Source organism: Petromyzon marinus, chromosome 4, assembly GCF_048934315.1.
Source record: "Petromyzon marinus isolate PM22_M1 ecotype Great Lakes invasive population chromosome 4, UKy_Petmar_22M1.pri1.0, whole genome shotgun sequence".
Classification (NCBI taxonomy): Eukaryota; Metazoa; Chordata; class Hyperoartia; order Petromyzontiformes; family Petromyzontidae; genus Petromyzon; species Petromyzon marinus.
Window position 1 is genome coordinate 6,470,769 of NC_133670.1, and position 16,014 is coordinate 6,486,782.

Below are 16,014 nucleotides of genomic sequence, written 5' to 3' on the forward strand. Positions count from 1 at the left end.
GCATGATGTATTGACATGTCATTATGCATATCAATATTTTAATGGTCACTAAAAACTTGGCACACAATTTTACGAGAGCATTGACCGTGAATTGCTTTCAAACGTCTTTAAAGATTGATTTTCTTTCACTTGATAGCTCACCCGTAAATTATTATTTAATGTCAAGCATATAAGGCACATAGTGACCAATTTGGTGCTTAAATTAAGATCCCAAAGTATTTCGTTTTTATGGCAAGACCTTAGTGTGAATTCACTTATATATATATCTCTACACATTGTACAACATGAATGGCCGCTTCTTTCCATTCACGCAAACAGATGTGATGGCTTGAAGAGGGCCTGGGAGATGGTTGACGTCTGGCTTAAGGGCACAACTATGGAGACCGTGCCACTAAGAGCCGAGTGCACTGCGCTGTGGGAAAGGATTACGCGCGGCAGCCTCATTCGCCGTAAAACTCCCCGGGCCAGAACAGATGGAAACTATCGCGCGTGCCACGGCTATTTGCCAAGACGTACGCTGGCTTGCTCGAGCGCACGCGGTGGATACAACGGGGCGAAGCCTCTGCAAAGTTGACCGCACATGGCAACAGTGGAAGTTTTACTCTTTCCACACTAACCTTCATCGGGATTATTGTAATCGTGGCTTTTTTTTTTTAATTCAATATTGGGAAAGGAGTGAAACGAAGAAAACGTAACTTTGTTTAACTAATTCCTCGAGCAACACACGAGGGCAATTACTGGTACCGCTGTCAAAGGAACCAATTACACTGGAAAGCAATGCTGCAAGCGACGAACACAGCTGTTCGCTGTTTGCTTCTTGTGATGCGTTTTAAAGGCTAATGTGAATTCCATTTGACTGTGCTTTCATTATTCTTGCTAATGACCTGTTGCAACCATGCCTCTTTGACACCTAATCCCTGCGAATTCTGGCCTATTTAATATCAGCTTATTTTAAGGGCTAAGCTTGTGCCATTTTCCTCCGCTTAATGCATCCAGCAACGCATTACATTACCATACACAATTAAGTAAAATGTATCTTATTTAACCGTGTTGACCAATTTCATCGTACTGCCCCGTGTAATGAAATAACATAAACTAAATATGTTCAAAGTCAATTTTGTTTATGCACGTTGAAATGTATTTTAACTCCTCCTGTTATGGACTGAATTGGATTAAAGACTGTTTACGTTTCCATAAACCCATTACGCATAATATGAATTTGATTAATTGAAGGCATCAGAGTGATTATGCAAGAATTCGAATTGTTCCCTTGAACTTTAGCTCTACAGATGAAGGCATTCCATTACATACACCGGTGATCACACAATGCTCTAACTTTTTTTCCTGTGTGGCAAATTGAAATCTCGGGAAAATGTGAGACAAGAGTGATAGGGAAATTTCCTTTAACGCTCGGGGCTTCCCCAAGAGCCCAGTGGCCAATGTGCTTAGCCCGGAGAATGGCAGGAAGTGTATGGAAGGAAACGGCCCCTGTGGGAGGTGCCCGCTAACTCGGCACGGAAACGCGGACCCAGCGAGTGGCGTCGTTAACGTGCCCGCAATAAACATTGTCAAGCCTGTAACGCTCCTCAGATTGGAGCGGCGTTATTGGACTGCAAACATAGGGCTTGTTTCAAAGTTGACAGCTAACCAGTAAAAACCAAAAGAGAGCGCATGTTGCCGCCCTGGCCGACGAAGATTTATGGGGGCCCTTATAGATGAAAACATATTGCTTTGGGTTATTTTATGGGGACCCACTTCACTCTTACGTTCCCCTGAATTTTGCAGCAAGCATAACCTCTCAATTTTTTTTCCGGTATATGGCTCCCAAGTGGGTTTTGATTTCTGCTCATACAAGGTATTTATTCTCACACAAGAGCATATCTAGGCCTTAGCTGTTTGGGGGAAGACATCATTACCAATCGCGCCATCGCCACACCAGAGATAATGCCGTAAAATTGTTACGATGGGGTGGGGGGATTTGATTCTATCTGAAAACAGTGTCAGTATTGGAAGACATTACTGCAAGCATAAATAAAATATCGATGGAAATAATGCTGAGCCCACAATATTGACAACTGCTGTAAAGATATCAAAGGTTTAAATGTGGGTACAAATACTGACATATTACCGGGGCATTGAACTTTGGTTGGTGGCGTGACCCAAATACATTGGAAGGAATTAAGCCACCGTTATTAAACTTGTTTTTTTTTATTGTGGGAGTGCCTCTCAGAATATAAAATGTGCATTTATGTCAATGCAACTTTCCTTGGAACAAAATTTAAATAAAAAAAATATGGCTTTTTTGATGATGTTGGTACAATGCCGAGTGTTTTTCCCTGCAGGCGTGTGCCTCAAATTAATGATAACAGAGACGAGAGCATTGCTTCACCTCCTTGGTGTTTTGTAGAAATGTAATTTCTAGATTTGAAGCTTTCGTGACTGCAAGGATCCATACTCTTTGGTTCTATTCGGTAAAGTCACGTAGGTAAAAAAATAAAACAACAAAAAATAAAATTGAAATAAAAAAATCACGACGTTTCGGCCACTTGTGTTGTGGCCGAAACGTCGTGATTTTTTTATTTTTTATTTCGGCCCCTGGTGTTGTGGCCGAAACGTCGTGATTTTTTATTTTTATTTTTTTTGTTGTTTTATTTTTTACCTACGTGACTTTACCGAATAGAACCAAAGAGTATAGAAATGTAATTATTCACCCCCACCCAGTTTAATTAAATATCACTAATCCTGTTCATGATTTCATTCAAGATTCAATTTGTTTGCATCATTTGCACTCTCTCGTATTGTTTCATATGTTCCGTCTGATGCGTTCCATTAGTCTAAAAGTAACATTTGCGTACAATTTGCATAAATCAAAAAGCAATACATTGTTATACGCACAATGCAATGCATGCATCCCATGAGTAAGAATGACAGTAATTGTAATCAATAAATGAATACATGGCTCGTGTTTATATTTTTCAATGTTTCTAGACAAGAGTCCTGCTAAACAGAGGAGGAAATTGAGCTTCCTTATTTGCCGGGTTTTTTTGTAAGTGGTATATCACTTAGAATCTTAGATGGACAATAGTTAACATTTCAGCAACATATGCATCTACCGTGTCATCTCAATTTGCGTATACTTTCTGAATAGCAGAAATTGTCTCAACAACATAATGCAATGAACAGTCCTGCCACCTTGTGTAACAAAGTCATCGAATCCTTCCCACTTTTTATCGTGTAATTCTGATAGCACGGGGGCTATCACGAGAGCACCTTTTTCACTGACGACTGTAATCCGCAGTAGTTTCACAAGCAGAGGAACGAGGTTGGGGCCGTGATTTTATCTTTGTGCCAATTAGGCAGGTCTGTTGGTGGACTTTTTCAAACTTGGCGGCGAAAAAAACCTGGACCGTCGTGACGCCTTCAACGCGTGGCCGTGCCCTTTTGTTTCGGAACAACACTCCGGGATCGTTATTTGACCCACCGTCAAGCATTTGGTGGTTAATAGACCCCGGCAGTGTTAACCAGGGAACGCCACAAAACATCCTGCAACGAACCGTGAACGCGCCTTCACTGGCGGGTTTGAGTTTCCTTTAAACCAGGACGGGGGACCACTCGGATAAGTCCCTTTGTAAATTGAGTCTTGCGTTAGGTCTCTTTTGTAGATTGCGAGCATGTGGATGTCTTTTATAAAGAATAAAAATAAACATTAATACATATTCTTAGCTCTTTCGGTAAAGTCACGTTGAAGGGAAACAATAAAATATATATAAAACAATAAAAATTCTCACTTCTTTCAAATGTTTCTTGCCGTTGGTTTTTCACACCTGATGATGACCGTTTGCGTTATGGTCGAAACGTGAGAATTTTTATTGTTTTATATATTTTTTTATTATTTTATTGTTTCCCTTCAACGTGACTTTACCGAAAGAGCTAAGAATATTAATTACTGCAGTCACGAAAGCTTTAAATAAAAACATTAATACAGTTTATATATACAGGTAGTCCTCTACTTACGATGGAGATGCGTTACGACGACCCCATCGTAAGTCGAAAATATCGTAAGTCGAAGATGGCCCTAGCCTACCCAGGAGTCTTAAAGAATGGTGATAATTTAGCAAAACAGAGCAATTCACAGTAGCGTACTGTATAAACTATATACTGTATTCATTTATTAATTACAATACTGTATTGCACAGTCAAATGTAAAGTAAAAAAAAACAAGGTAAAGTCTTAGCCTACCTATATGAACTGCAATTTAATAGAACGTTTTTTCGGGAAACAATCCTATCTGCTATTAACAAAAAAAACTTTTAACATGCATTGAACGTACCGTATCGTGGTAACCCTTGTATGAAATCGCTAAAGCTACGTATCATACATGCATTGAACGTATCGTAACGTATCATATTGTACTGTACTCACCAAGATTCGTACGCTGCTGCGTTTGCCTGCCGCGCGAAATTAAAAATATTTTACAATTTTGTCGCATCGCTATCGCCATCGTAAGATCGAAATATCGTTAAGTCGGACCCATCGTAACCCGGGGACTACCTGAATAATGCAAGTGTGAGCAAAAACAAGGGATGCGCACCGCCCAATGCTTGTGTGAGCTGGAGAGCATTACCTGTGATAATGCAAAAAAAATTGAACAAGCGTACAGGACTGTTTCTTCTTTGTTTCACGTCGAAGTCCTCCAACACGATAGACTGAATAGAGCTGCCCATCAAGAAACGCGCCACCTTTCACGTCGAGTCGTGGGGTGAAGTTATGGTTGCGTTGGGTAATAATGAGATTACACATTGAGTTGCTGGACAAGCTTTTGGTTGAAATAATATGATGCATTCGCGAACATTCTGTGAGCTCATCTTCTTTGGTTCTTTCGGTAAAGTCACGTAGAACGAGAATAAAGTAATACATTAATAAAATAAAATTCTCATTCTTACGTGACTTTACCGAAAGAACCAAAGAAGATGATGCATGTGTTGAGAGATATTGACAAATAAAACATTACAATTAACAATTGGAATTTATCAGATTACAGTCAAGTAGGGGGGAGGTCAACAGAGACCCTAAAGAGAGACAGAGAGGCAGGTACAATGATCAATCGCTAGCATAGACCAGTTCACTACTTTTATTAAGATTCGTCATTTTTACAAATTAAATAATTGTTTCAAAATAATTTTAATGGAATACATTTTTGTCAGTTTGAGGCAATGAAAGTAATTCCAGAAGTTATCAAGTAACTACTGTATATTCATTTGCAAATCACAAAATAAGGAATTATTTCATGTTCCTTTTAAAACCTTGAGTACTCGTTGGACAGACTGTATTACTTTTAAAAGTAACCCAGCCGATATTTTATGTTCCCACATTGACAATTGAGAACCTTTGTGAGAAATTCTTGCCAGTACCATTCACGTTTGCTGTTTCAGAGGCCTCTCTCTCCAAATGGGAACGCCAGTGAGAGTCGAGAACATTCTCTGATGTGTTACCCGGACCAAGTTGTCGTTGTATATCCTAGTGACTGCGTCAGTCGGTGGCTCCACGGTGGCTATGAGATGTTAACTACCTCACCTGGTATACAGGAGGTCGTCGGTTCGATCCCGACCCTGACGCCTGCTGCTGTATATTTGGAGTTTGCGTGTCTCTCTCTCAATCATCATCATCACGGTGGCTAGGAGATGTTAACTACCTCGCCTGGTATACAGGAGGTCGTGGGTTCGATCCCGACCCTGACGCCTGCTGCTGTATATTTGGAGTTTGCGTGTCTCTCTCCCCGTAGTCGCGTGGATTTTTTTTCCGGATCCTCCGATTTTTTCCCCCCACATTTAGAAACATGCGTTTAGAGTATTTATATGCAATACATTTCCACGTGATAATTCACTTATTTGAGCTATCATATGTGACCAGGTCGCTTCTGAAAAAGAGCTACATAGCTCAGTGGGCCTTACCTGGAAAAAAAATATTTTAAAAAATAGTTTACTTTTGGTCTCTGTTGCCATCCCTGCCACTCAATGTGTACATGGACAACAGTGTGGAGACTTGTTGAGTGCCAATGCCGGTTTTAGAATATTTTTAAGCTATTTCGTATTTTTTGTTACGGTAACACAGTTGGGCGAATGTAATTAATGGAGAGCTGAGGGAGTCCCTCTCAAAAGCTGTACAGAGGATTGCCATGCAAACACAGTACATGAATGATAGCGACCTTCACTTACCCATTAGTTTTTTGGGGGGACTTGCATGGACTGCAGTGGGATCTTTTACTAATTCATGGTTTGTATTTCACCGTGAATTGGTGGGAATAACGTCCCACTTGCTGTACTGCTATCTGCTGGCCTCCTTTATTTCCACGTAGGCTGGGTTTGTCTGCACGCAGGCCATCAAACTCATCCCGAAAGTAATGGATTACAGGCAATTAGGAGCATATTAATTTAAATGGGAATTGGAAATTTACGGGGTCATAGGCGTTGTAAGTACAGTGCATACCTACTATGTGTGTGTGTCTAAAGTGTTCGGTAAGAAATCCTTGAAAAACACTGTTTTACATGAAACTCTGCATCGTAAAAACTCAGACCTCCGTAAACTATAAACACATTGCAGGATTTGTAATGCTCTGCGGATGTGCAGAAAATGAGAAAAGGATTATCTGTTCATGACATGGCTATGATTTCATTGCATACTAACCGTGCTTAATGGAATGTAATAAATGCTTTAAAATATGACCGAATTGAACATATTCAATGCCATGTGTTAAAACCAATCAAAACCAGCTTTAACATTTAAAAAATGACCTTTTCACGTGTAAAGACAAATAGTTAACAAATATTTACATTTGTGAATTTTCAATACCGTCCTGTCATTTATAACGTATATTTTATTTAATCGTATGATGTATCAAATGTGATTTATGTTTCTTTTTAAAGAAAATACTCTTCGTAAGCGACAATGCAATGCAACATTAACAAAAGTACAGATTTAAACATGCGCTGTCCGGTTGTACACTGCTCATTTTTAAATACTGCAATTTCATAAACATAGTAGATGCATTGTTTACAAAACCAATGGCATACGTTTGTTGTTGCATACTAAATTTCCTTTACGATTGGTAGAATCCGACGCGTTAGCACAGGAGCATACTCACCATGTGCTCTTGTAATGCACAGACAAAATACCTGCTGGAGAAAAACGTGTACGACCTCGAACGAATGCAGCACTAAACTATTTTTTATATTACTAGGTGAGGCCCACTGAGCTATACAGCTCTTTTTCAGAAGCGACCTGGCTATCACAAATGATAGCTCAACGAAGTGGCTTATTATGTAGAAATGTATCACATCTAAATACTCTAAACGCATGTTTCTAAATGTGGAAGGAAAACCCCAAGGATCCAGAGAAAAAATCCACGCGACCACGGGGAGAACATGGAAACTCCAAATATAGAGGCTTCAGGGTCGGGATCGAACCCACAACCTCCTGTATACAAGGCGAGGTAGTTAACATCTCCTAGCCACCGTGGCGTAGCAACCAATGGGATTTGCCCACAGGCTGCCTCAATCATCGAAGGTCGATTTATTTATTTAGGAGAAACTCCAGATAGCAAATCTTTACTTGGCATGATAAACCAAACACCCAGACAGACATTTGCAAGTGCTGAATCGCAAAGCTGTAATTGTAAAACCTAAGAATATAATTATATAACCACATACAACACAATTGGAAATATCTGCTTAATCTTATCCAAGTTGGATAAGACTACAGTACAGTGGTCGTATATTCGTCACGATATTGGAATGTATGTTCTTTTGCAATTAGTAGTTATATACTTCATTTATTTATGTTGATTTTGTATTTCGTGACTTGCTTATCTTTTCTCTATTTTGTACTCAAGTTGTTTTTGTATTTTTTATTGTTGTTGCTGTAATTCGCTGACCAGCCCCTTACTGGACATCAGTGAAAAAGACTCAATTGGATTCTGATAACTTATTGGCATTCACCACGGTTTCATATTAAATATCCTGCTTTATTCGGGCTTTACATATATTTGAATACAGTATTACATCGTTTTAATTATTTTATGGCCGAATATTCCTCCATCAAAGCATAGTAGTATGACAGATTTTTATTTATTTTGGATAACCGTGTAATGTTTCAATAATTTACTGCGATAATGTATTTCATTTACATTATAATAGTTAGGTAATTGCCCGAAATCAAAATTCAAATCTACTGCAAAAATAATTATGCAAATCAAACTTTAATTCACTTTACGAAATAAATCATTCCCTTTTTCACTTTGTTCTGAGATTACTCGGTCGGGACATTTTTTTTTTCTAAAGGAATATCCAAAACCAATCGCCGTTCCTCCTTTTTCATATGACATTGGCAGCGCCACGCAAGAGAATAGTAATCTTCCAAGGAGAAGCTCACTCAGGAGACTCCGACATTAGTGTGTTTGACCAGTGCCATGATTGGATGGTTTTCATGTAGTAGAAAAACGGACAAACACACAAACCGCAGTACCCGCTACGCAGTGCAACGTGTTGGATCTGTGCGATGGTATTCTCTCAGTCTCTGGCTCCACTGCCATGTGCCAAGACACCACGATCGTCGCTGCGCTTCTGTGTGCTCTCTTAGCTACCATTTAGTCATAATCAAAAAGATGAATAGCCAGCAGCGCTAATGATGAAGCGATGAAGACATTGCAAAAATTACATTTAAACAACACACACTCACATTTGTCATAATATATCAGGCACTTAAAATGTATAACTTCCATTCAATATGATTTGTGTTGATTACAGTGGGCAAATGTGGTGCATTGCAGGTTTGAGTCCGTCCCATGATTATATATCTACATTAAATGTGTTCCATTGTTTAATACGTTTTAAATGTGCATCAATATGCAAATATGTGATGAAAAAATGTGTGATGTTGGTAAAATGTAAATGTTCAGAAGTCAGAATGTACAACATTGATCATACTAATATTGGTCCCGAAAGCCTACGTGTTACAACATTGATAGTATTTAGAGGAGTATGAAGAACCATGTAGCTTGCATCACAATCCGAAAGATAAAGATCGTAACCTGCCCCAGTGATTCAATTAAACTCTGCACCATAATTACCACTGACCAAACCACAAAACACTCAGCCATACCATAGATTCCAAATATAACCTATACATAGCGTCAAAATACAGTAGGCTTTATAAATGCGTTAATTACGAGCCAATATACGATACAATTTACGTTTATATAGCATCTAAATGCAACCGCAGATGCTTCATAGGGGCAAAGACATTTAGCCCCATGCACATGACAACAAATGGGATCTTTAGTCTTGACTTGAATAAGGCCAGCAAAGTAAGTCTCAGCTGGGGCGCCGTGGTGGTGAGATGTTAACTACCTCGCCTGGTATGCAGGAGGGTTAGGGCTCCATCCCGACCCCAACGACGCCTGCTGTATATTTGAAGTTTGCGTGGCTCTCTCTCCCCGTGGTCACGTGGATTTTTCTCCGGGTCCCCCGGGTTTTACCTCCACATTTAGAAACATGCGTTTAGAGTATTTGGCTGCTATAAATTTCCACATGATAAGCCACTTCATTGAGTTATGATTTGTGGCCAGGTAGCTTCCGAAAAAGAGCGTCATAGCTGGTAAAATAAAAATAAATATTTTTTTCACCTGAAGACGATTTCTTGTGTTGCGATCAAAACGTCGTGATTTTTTTTTCTATCTACGTGACTTTACCGAAAGACCCAAAGAGTGTGAATTCCTGCAGTCACGCAAGCTTTAAGTCAAGATTTATTATTAGTTTTAGTTAAGCTGCAAGAAAGTCGGGAGGAAGGGAATTCCAGACGGCATGATCAGAATCTTAGAGCGAGGACTTTCAAAATGGCGTAGGAAATAGAAAATGCGAGGAAATACAAAAGTACGATGCATATATATACAGTAATACCCCCAGTTTACATCAGGGATGCGTTCCTGAAAGGTGCGACGACGAATATGGAAACGACGTCAATCAAAAGCGCTTTACAGGGTCGTAGGCAGAGGCGAAGACTGAGAGGCGACGGATAACGAGACAGGACGGACGATGATGCTGTCAGCGACGTAAGTGTGGGGGGTTGAGGCAACGCAAATCAGGTAGCGGTGTTAATAATAAAGTGACGACGTAGTTGCAAAACGATGTAACAGGGGGAGACGTAGGCCGTGTGTCTGACTGTGCCGTGTATCCATTAAGCTAATGCACTTGTTCACTATGAGCCAGGCTCAATGCCTTCTTTGCGTTCAACTCTTTTTTTTTCTAGAAGCAATGTCTTTTGATCGTTTAACGCTACAAAAATGAGCAGTTTCTCACATCGCAATAACGGGCACTTTAATGTCATTCCCTATATATATTAAAAAAAAATTACCTTCCATAAAAATCGAAATGTTATATAGGCACATAGATGCTATATATATGTAAAGATTGTAGTGTAGAGAAACGCCATTGTATACTTCTTGCTTGACATGGGGGGGGGGGGGTGATTGCGTGCTTACCTGCAGATTTTGCTCTTAACTGGGATTGAATGAGTGAATAAACAAACATTTTTGGATGAATTGGCCACCATTATCCGGTTACTTCTCTTATCTGCATGATGGCTTGGATATTAGGAAGAATGATCAACTTCCATGAAGGTTTTTGCTGACACTTCTGAGTAACTTATTACAGGAACATTTTCAGTTTAACAAGTAGGCTTTCACGGCTAATATTATCGATATGTTTTTTGGGTTAAATTACGTAAATATCAATGTGTCATTAAACCCACCACCACCTGACACAGACATTGAGTTAGGTTTGTCACTTAAACAGAACATGCCAATTCGTTACTCGTGTGTTGGAAAGTAAACCCGCAACATTTACAATTCGAGTACGACGTTTCGCCAGTAATTAGAACCAACCTCATCCGGAGACAGCCAGAATTGTGGAGAAATCCTCATTTTTCGGTAGAATGTATCGCACTGTGCAAATAATAGGAGGTGTGTGGACAACAGGGATTCAGCAAAGAGGAGTTTTACCCAAACCGGAATAGGTTTCGGGGTTTGGTCAGGGTGGTTGAGAATCCTTTTTTTTGGAATGCAATTCACTGAGTGTGAACAGTTGAATGTGCGTGGGATTTTTTAATGTGGACCGCAAAAGATACATGTAGGTATGTCATCATCATCATCGACGATCACTCGGGGTCGAGTAATGATTGTCCCTCCTGGTGGCTCCTGCTTATGGATCTTCAAATGGCTGAAAAGGCCGATCTGAGAGCCGCGGATTCTGCTGCAGTGTATGTGATGATGATGGTGGTAGGGAGGTATTGTGAATGTGCCTATGTAGAAAGCCAACGGTTAATTTTACTGCGCGATTCTCCACCGTGTGCAAGTTTGTTGTTAGACTTGTTTGCCCAGCTAAGCCTCAGTGAGTCTCATCAGTATTTTGAGAAGGGTCCTACAAAGTTGGTTTTCCCAGTAGGGCGGGGATGATGACCGTGTATATTCCAATTGAGAAATGTAGAGAGTATGACAATTGTGTACGCACAGTTCATCAAACCATGCGTGCATATATAACAGTAGATGACTTAATGCATGTCTATGACACATGCAGACTATTTGCCAAATTGGCAAATTACTCACTTGGGTTTCATATTCTTGGTTCTTTCGGTAAAGTCACGTAGAAGGGAAACAATAAAATAATAAAAATATTGTTTTATTGGTTTAATTTTTTTTATTTTATTGTTTCCCTTCTACGTGGTGACTTTACCGAAAGAACCAAGAATATGAATCCCTGCAGTCACGAAAGCTTTAAATCTAAATATACTCACTTGGGATTATGTAAAACCAATAAATTACTCCTACTGGCAGACGAGTGCCCCAAGTTACTCTTGTAAATTAAACTATCCTGGTCTCTTGAGGTCTCACCTGATTAAACAGAATAGACGTAACTTACGTGACCATTAATGCACATTAACCTTGCAAGGGTACGACTAATGTCCATACATGCCCATACCTTGCCCGCACCTCCGATTACCACGGTTGGCGACATTTCGGTGCGAAAGAAGTTCAACATACATGCATAAAGAATGAACCTGTGATTTTTATGTACAGGATCACTGCAGTAACAACAGCTCGATACCTGGCGTCAACACTGACGCATGCTCTACTGTAATCCTTCTGTTTTTCACGCCACCTGATTGCCGATGTTGTGTGCGGCTATTTTCAGGAGCTTCTCAAGGTCTGACCACCTGGCTCTGCACATGAAGAGACATATCTGAGTCTCGCATCCACCTCCCTTGGACTCCTCAGACTTTGCACTCCGATGCCAACGATGACCGCCACAGCCGCCGCCACAGCGCTGCCGACTCCCAGCAAGAACACATTGGTTCTCCTCGGTGATTAAACGAAACACAGATCGGAGGGTCCTATTTTCCGAGTGGGCATTTGGTAAAACAGACACCAAGTGTGATTACTTGCTTCTAGTTGATCCATGCACTGTGCGCATTCTTGTGAAATAAGTGTTGAATTTCTATGATTTTTAAACAGTCTTTTAGACTGTGCTATGAAACTGTTTTGCCCATCGATGTGTGGGCTCCGAAATCGGAAACAAACGATTTTATTAAAGTTGGGATATAATCGTCCCAGGAACGATGAGAAAGTTGTGTGCTTTGGCGCGCTCAATACATTTCTAAGAACTGCCCTCCGTTTTTCATTATCTTTCGTCTCGCTTGGATATCTGTTGCACCCTTCAACAATATCCCTGCTTGATCTAAAATGGGGGGGGGGGGGGGAGATAAAAGATAAATAAGGACACTTTAATACTTTCAATGTCTTATTCTTATGCAGTCACCTGAAGAAAGGCCACATGCTTCACTCGTGGTAGTAATTTTTTAGCGAATCAATTTGAAAACATTTGACACCTTGGAAAATGAACAGAGTCCAGACAAATGTCTCTGGCTTTGATTAAAAATGTGCAGCGCTGCACGGGCAGCACCGTTAAAGAGCTGGGTGGCTGCTGGCCCTTCCATTGCGCTCGCAAATGCAATGTCGGAAGACGGAGAATGGGAGGCACAAACCACAACGATAAAAATCCATGGATTGCACCTTTGCTTCAAGCGGACAGAAAGCAAATAGAACGGAAACACATTAAAGGGAAAGGTCTCGGGGTTTTATGTGTTCCGTATTTCACGCTTCCTTGCCGGTGCAATGTTGGCAAGTTTAGGGCGGCGTCGATACTCTGTTATGTTTTCAAAGTAGATCGTGAGTAAGGAAAGCTTTCAAAAAAAACACAGAGCCATTCATAGAAACGGTGAAATAATCTTGTTTCATCAGGGGGAATCTTTTTTTTCCATTGTCACGTTATCTGTCCCAATGGCACCCGTAACGTGTCCGCGAAATGCGTGGTATAATTGGGTTTTTAACATCCTCCTGTCTGGCTTTCCAGACGAAACGAAATTATCTCCTCCTGGTTACATCCGAGAGTGGTGCCTTAAATGTCATGCATTGCGTGTACACGCCATCCGTCGGATTAACCGTCACACGTTGACATTTAATGAGGAGGTGCAATAACAACGCCTGTTGTGTTTGTGCCCTTACACCATTGATTTGACACCATATTAGCCATGTTGCAGACTCGATCATTATGCGGACTGTTACCAACAAACAACACTATCAATATGCACTTACAATGGATGTCAAAGACACCCTCAAGGTGTTTGCCTTTGATGCTTGGGTACATTTTTGTAAAGGACATGATAAGAGGGCATTTTTCCGTGCTGTGATTGCTTTGCTGTTTTTTATTTTAGCGAATTAATAATGTTTTTTGTTGAGGAGGGGAGGTAATTTGTGTCGTTGCTACTTAAATTATTGTGTACTGGAGTAACTTACAAAGCACTATCAGGTTATAATTGAGAGCCATATTGTTGGTGTTATAAACCACTTAATTGTTTTGTTGTTGTACAATGAGGAATTATCTCTGAATTCACGTATGATAGTGCTCAGTAATATATATGCTGTTCTTGATAACGCATTCTCTATTTTTTAAAACCAAATGTACAGTAAGCCAAAAAAAAAGGGGTCGGGAAACAGCACCGCATTAAAAAAAAATCGTTCATCGTTTTAGCGACAGAATCTGGTTGTGATCAAGCGCTCACCACTGTGTGTAAGTTTAAAAGACTAACAAGACACCGCATTACTTAGATCATTCGGAGGAAGGTAATCATTCAAATGTGTGCATGAATTGGCTGGCATCGGAGCAACACTATACTCTTTAAAAAAATTGTTTAAAAAAAAAAACAGGAGCTGCAAAGCATCCGTTTGGTCACCACATGGCACATGAAGCACAGAAGTGCACTCGCATATCAATTAATTAATAACCCGGTCACACATCACGCAAACGCGCAGCGAATACGTAAAGGCACGCGCGATGCTCTTGGCACGACGCTCCACTAAGAAAAATCCACCAAGTGCATTGCCCAGCAGACTACGACTATCAACACCAAAGACAACTTACAATGCACAATCACCCCATACATTAAAAAAAAATCTTAGTCGTAAAACACAAATGCAGCATGCGACAAACACTATACCTGACACATTTTTTAAGCTTCGCTGGACCGTATATCTACCACAAGCCTAATTTAAGCTTGGGAGTTGTTCGGATTGAGGGGAGGAGGTGGGAGGGGAAATTGACAAAAATAAGTTGAGGAAATCCACTGGATGTCGTGTAAAATCCTTTGATTTAACCCTAACCATAGACGGAGGTAACCATGCGAGCCTGGCTTTACCAAACATCTGTGTGCGCAGCTTAGAGACGCTTACGTCGCTAAGAGGCTGTTTCCATGGGCACATAAACACGGAATCACATCAAGCAGGGGGGGTGGGGGGGGTGGGGGGTGGGAGGGGGTCATCATCTTCTTGGGCAACCCGCACTCTGAATATTGTGACCATCCCCGCCAAGTTTCGCCCGTGCCCAGCCGAGCCGAGCCGAGCTGACGCGGCCGCCGAACATTTCCCGGCGTATTTTGTGTGCGACGGCGCCGACGGAGGGGCCCGAAACGTTTGCCGTTGTCGAGTAAGCGTGTGCAGAATGACGCTGCGCCAATTTGAGTCCGAGTGTCCCCCCACACTCCGTCGGGTTTCCTGACATTGTGAAGTCAGCGCAGTGAATTGTGAGCTCAGTCCAGGGTGGGGGTTGGGGGGGGAGAGAAGCATGACTCTGGTGGAAGAGTTCCAAATTGGGAAACTGTACTTGATTTTCATAGTGCTTTTTAGAGTGCTGAACGGGCTGCTTTGATTGAAACAAATTCTTTCGAAGAGTTTGGCCAAAATTGTGAGGGATTTTTTGTATTATATTAGTACGCTAATGATGTTCATAATATTGGTGAACATGATTCATGTTTGGTTCCTTTTTGTAAAATTGTTTTTAAATATGCGGCTGGAAAATTCTATGCAACATTTTGTTGACGTTCTGTTGTGTAAATGCTTTTTTTTTATTGTGTATCGCTTGATAAATCAGGCACACTTACTTAAGTTATTCCGGTTGACTGCATTGTAATTCTGACAACAACACAAAAAGCCATTGGCAGCATGAATCTCGGGCTGTTTTCATTTCTCAAAAAAAAATCTACCTGTCTTTTGATAATGGGTGTCTGTGATGTCTGGGGCATTTTGGAAACCACGCGCGCGTCAGTCTTTGCTCATGCCTATTTCTGGTTATCAAATAAAGAGAATGGCATTCTTTTTGAACTGCTGTGAATCCTTTGACATTTCCCAGAAACCATTTTTTTGCTGATACTCGTACAAAATCGTTGATTAGGCGAATGTTGAATTATCATCTCTCTATTAAAAAATACAAGTTAAAATAACATAAACCTTCCCATTAATTTAGTTTAACCCTAAAATCAGATTATAAAAATGATAATAAATGATGTTGCAGATCTTTGTCAATCCACCGCCGGATGAAAGCCTCTCCACGATATTTCAAGCCAGGCCACTGG

The 16,014-nt window shown here is 40.6% G+C and overlaps 1 protein-coding gene across 2 annotated transcripts in view; it reads left to right on the forward strand.

Moving 5' to 3' along the window:
• LOC116938805 (Krueppel-like factor 6) overlaps positions 1–15,763 on the forward strand; it is a 66,020-nt gene extending 50,257 nt beyond the window's left edge. For both annotated transcript variants that reach the window (XM_032946478.2, XM_076055146.1), the window contains exon 4: positions 12,243–15,763. In XM_032946478.2, the coding sequence (XP_032802369.2) occupies positions 12,243–12,294 (52 nt within the window). In that variant the 3' untranslated portion in view covers positions 12,295–15,763. The remainder of the gene's footprint in view (positions 1–12,242) is intronic.
• The last annotated feature ends 251 nt before the right edge of the window (positions 15,764–16,014 follow it).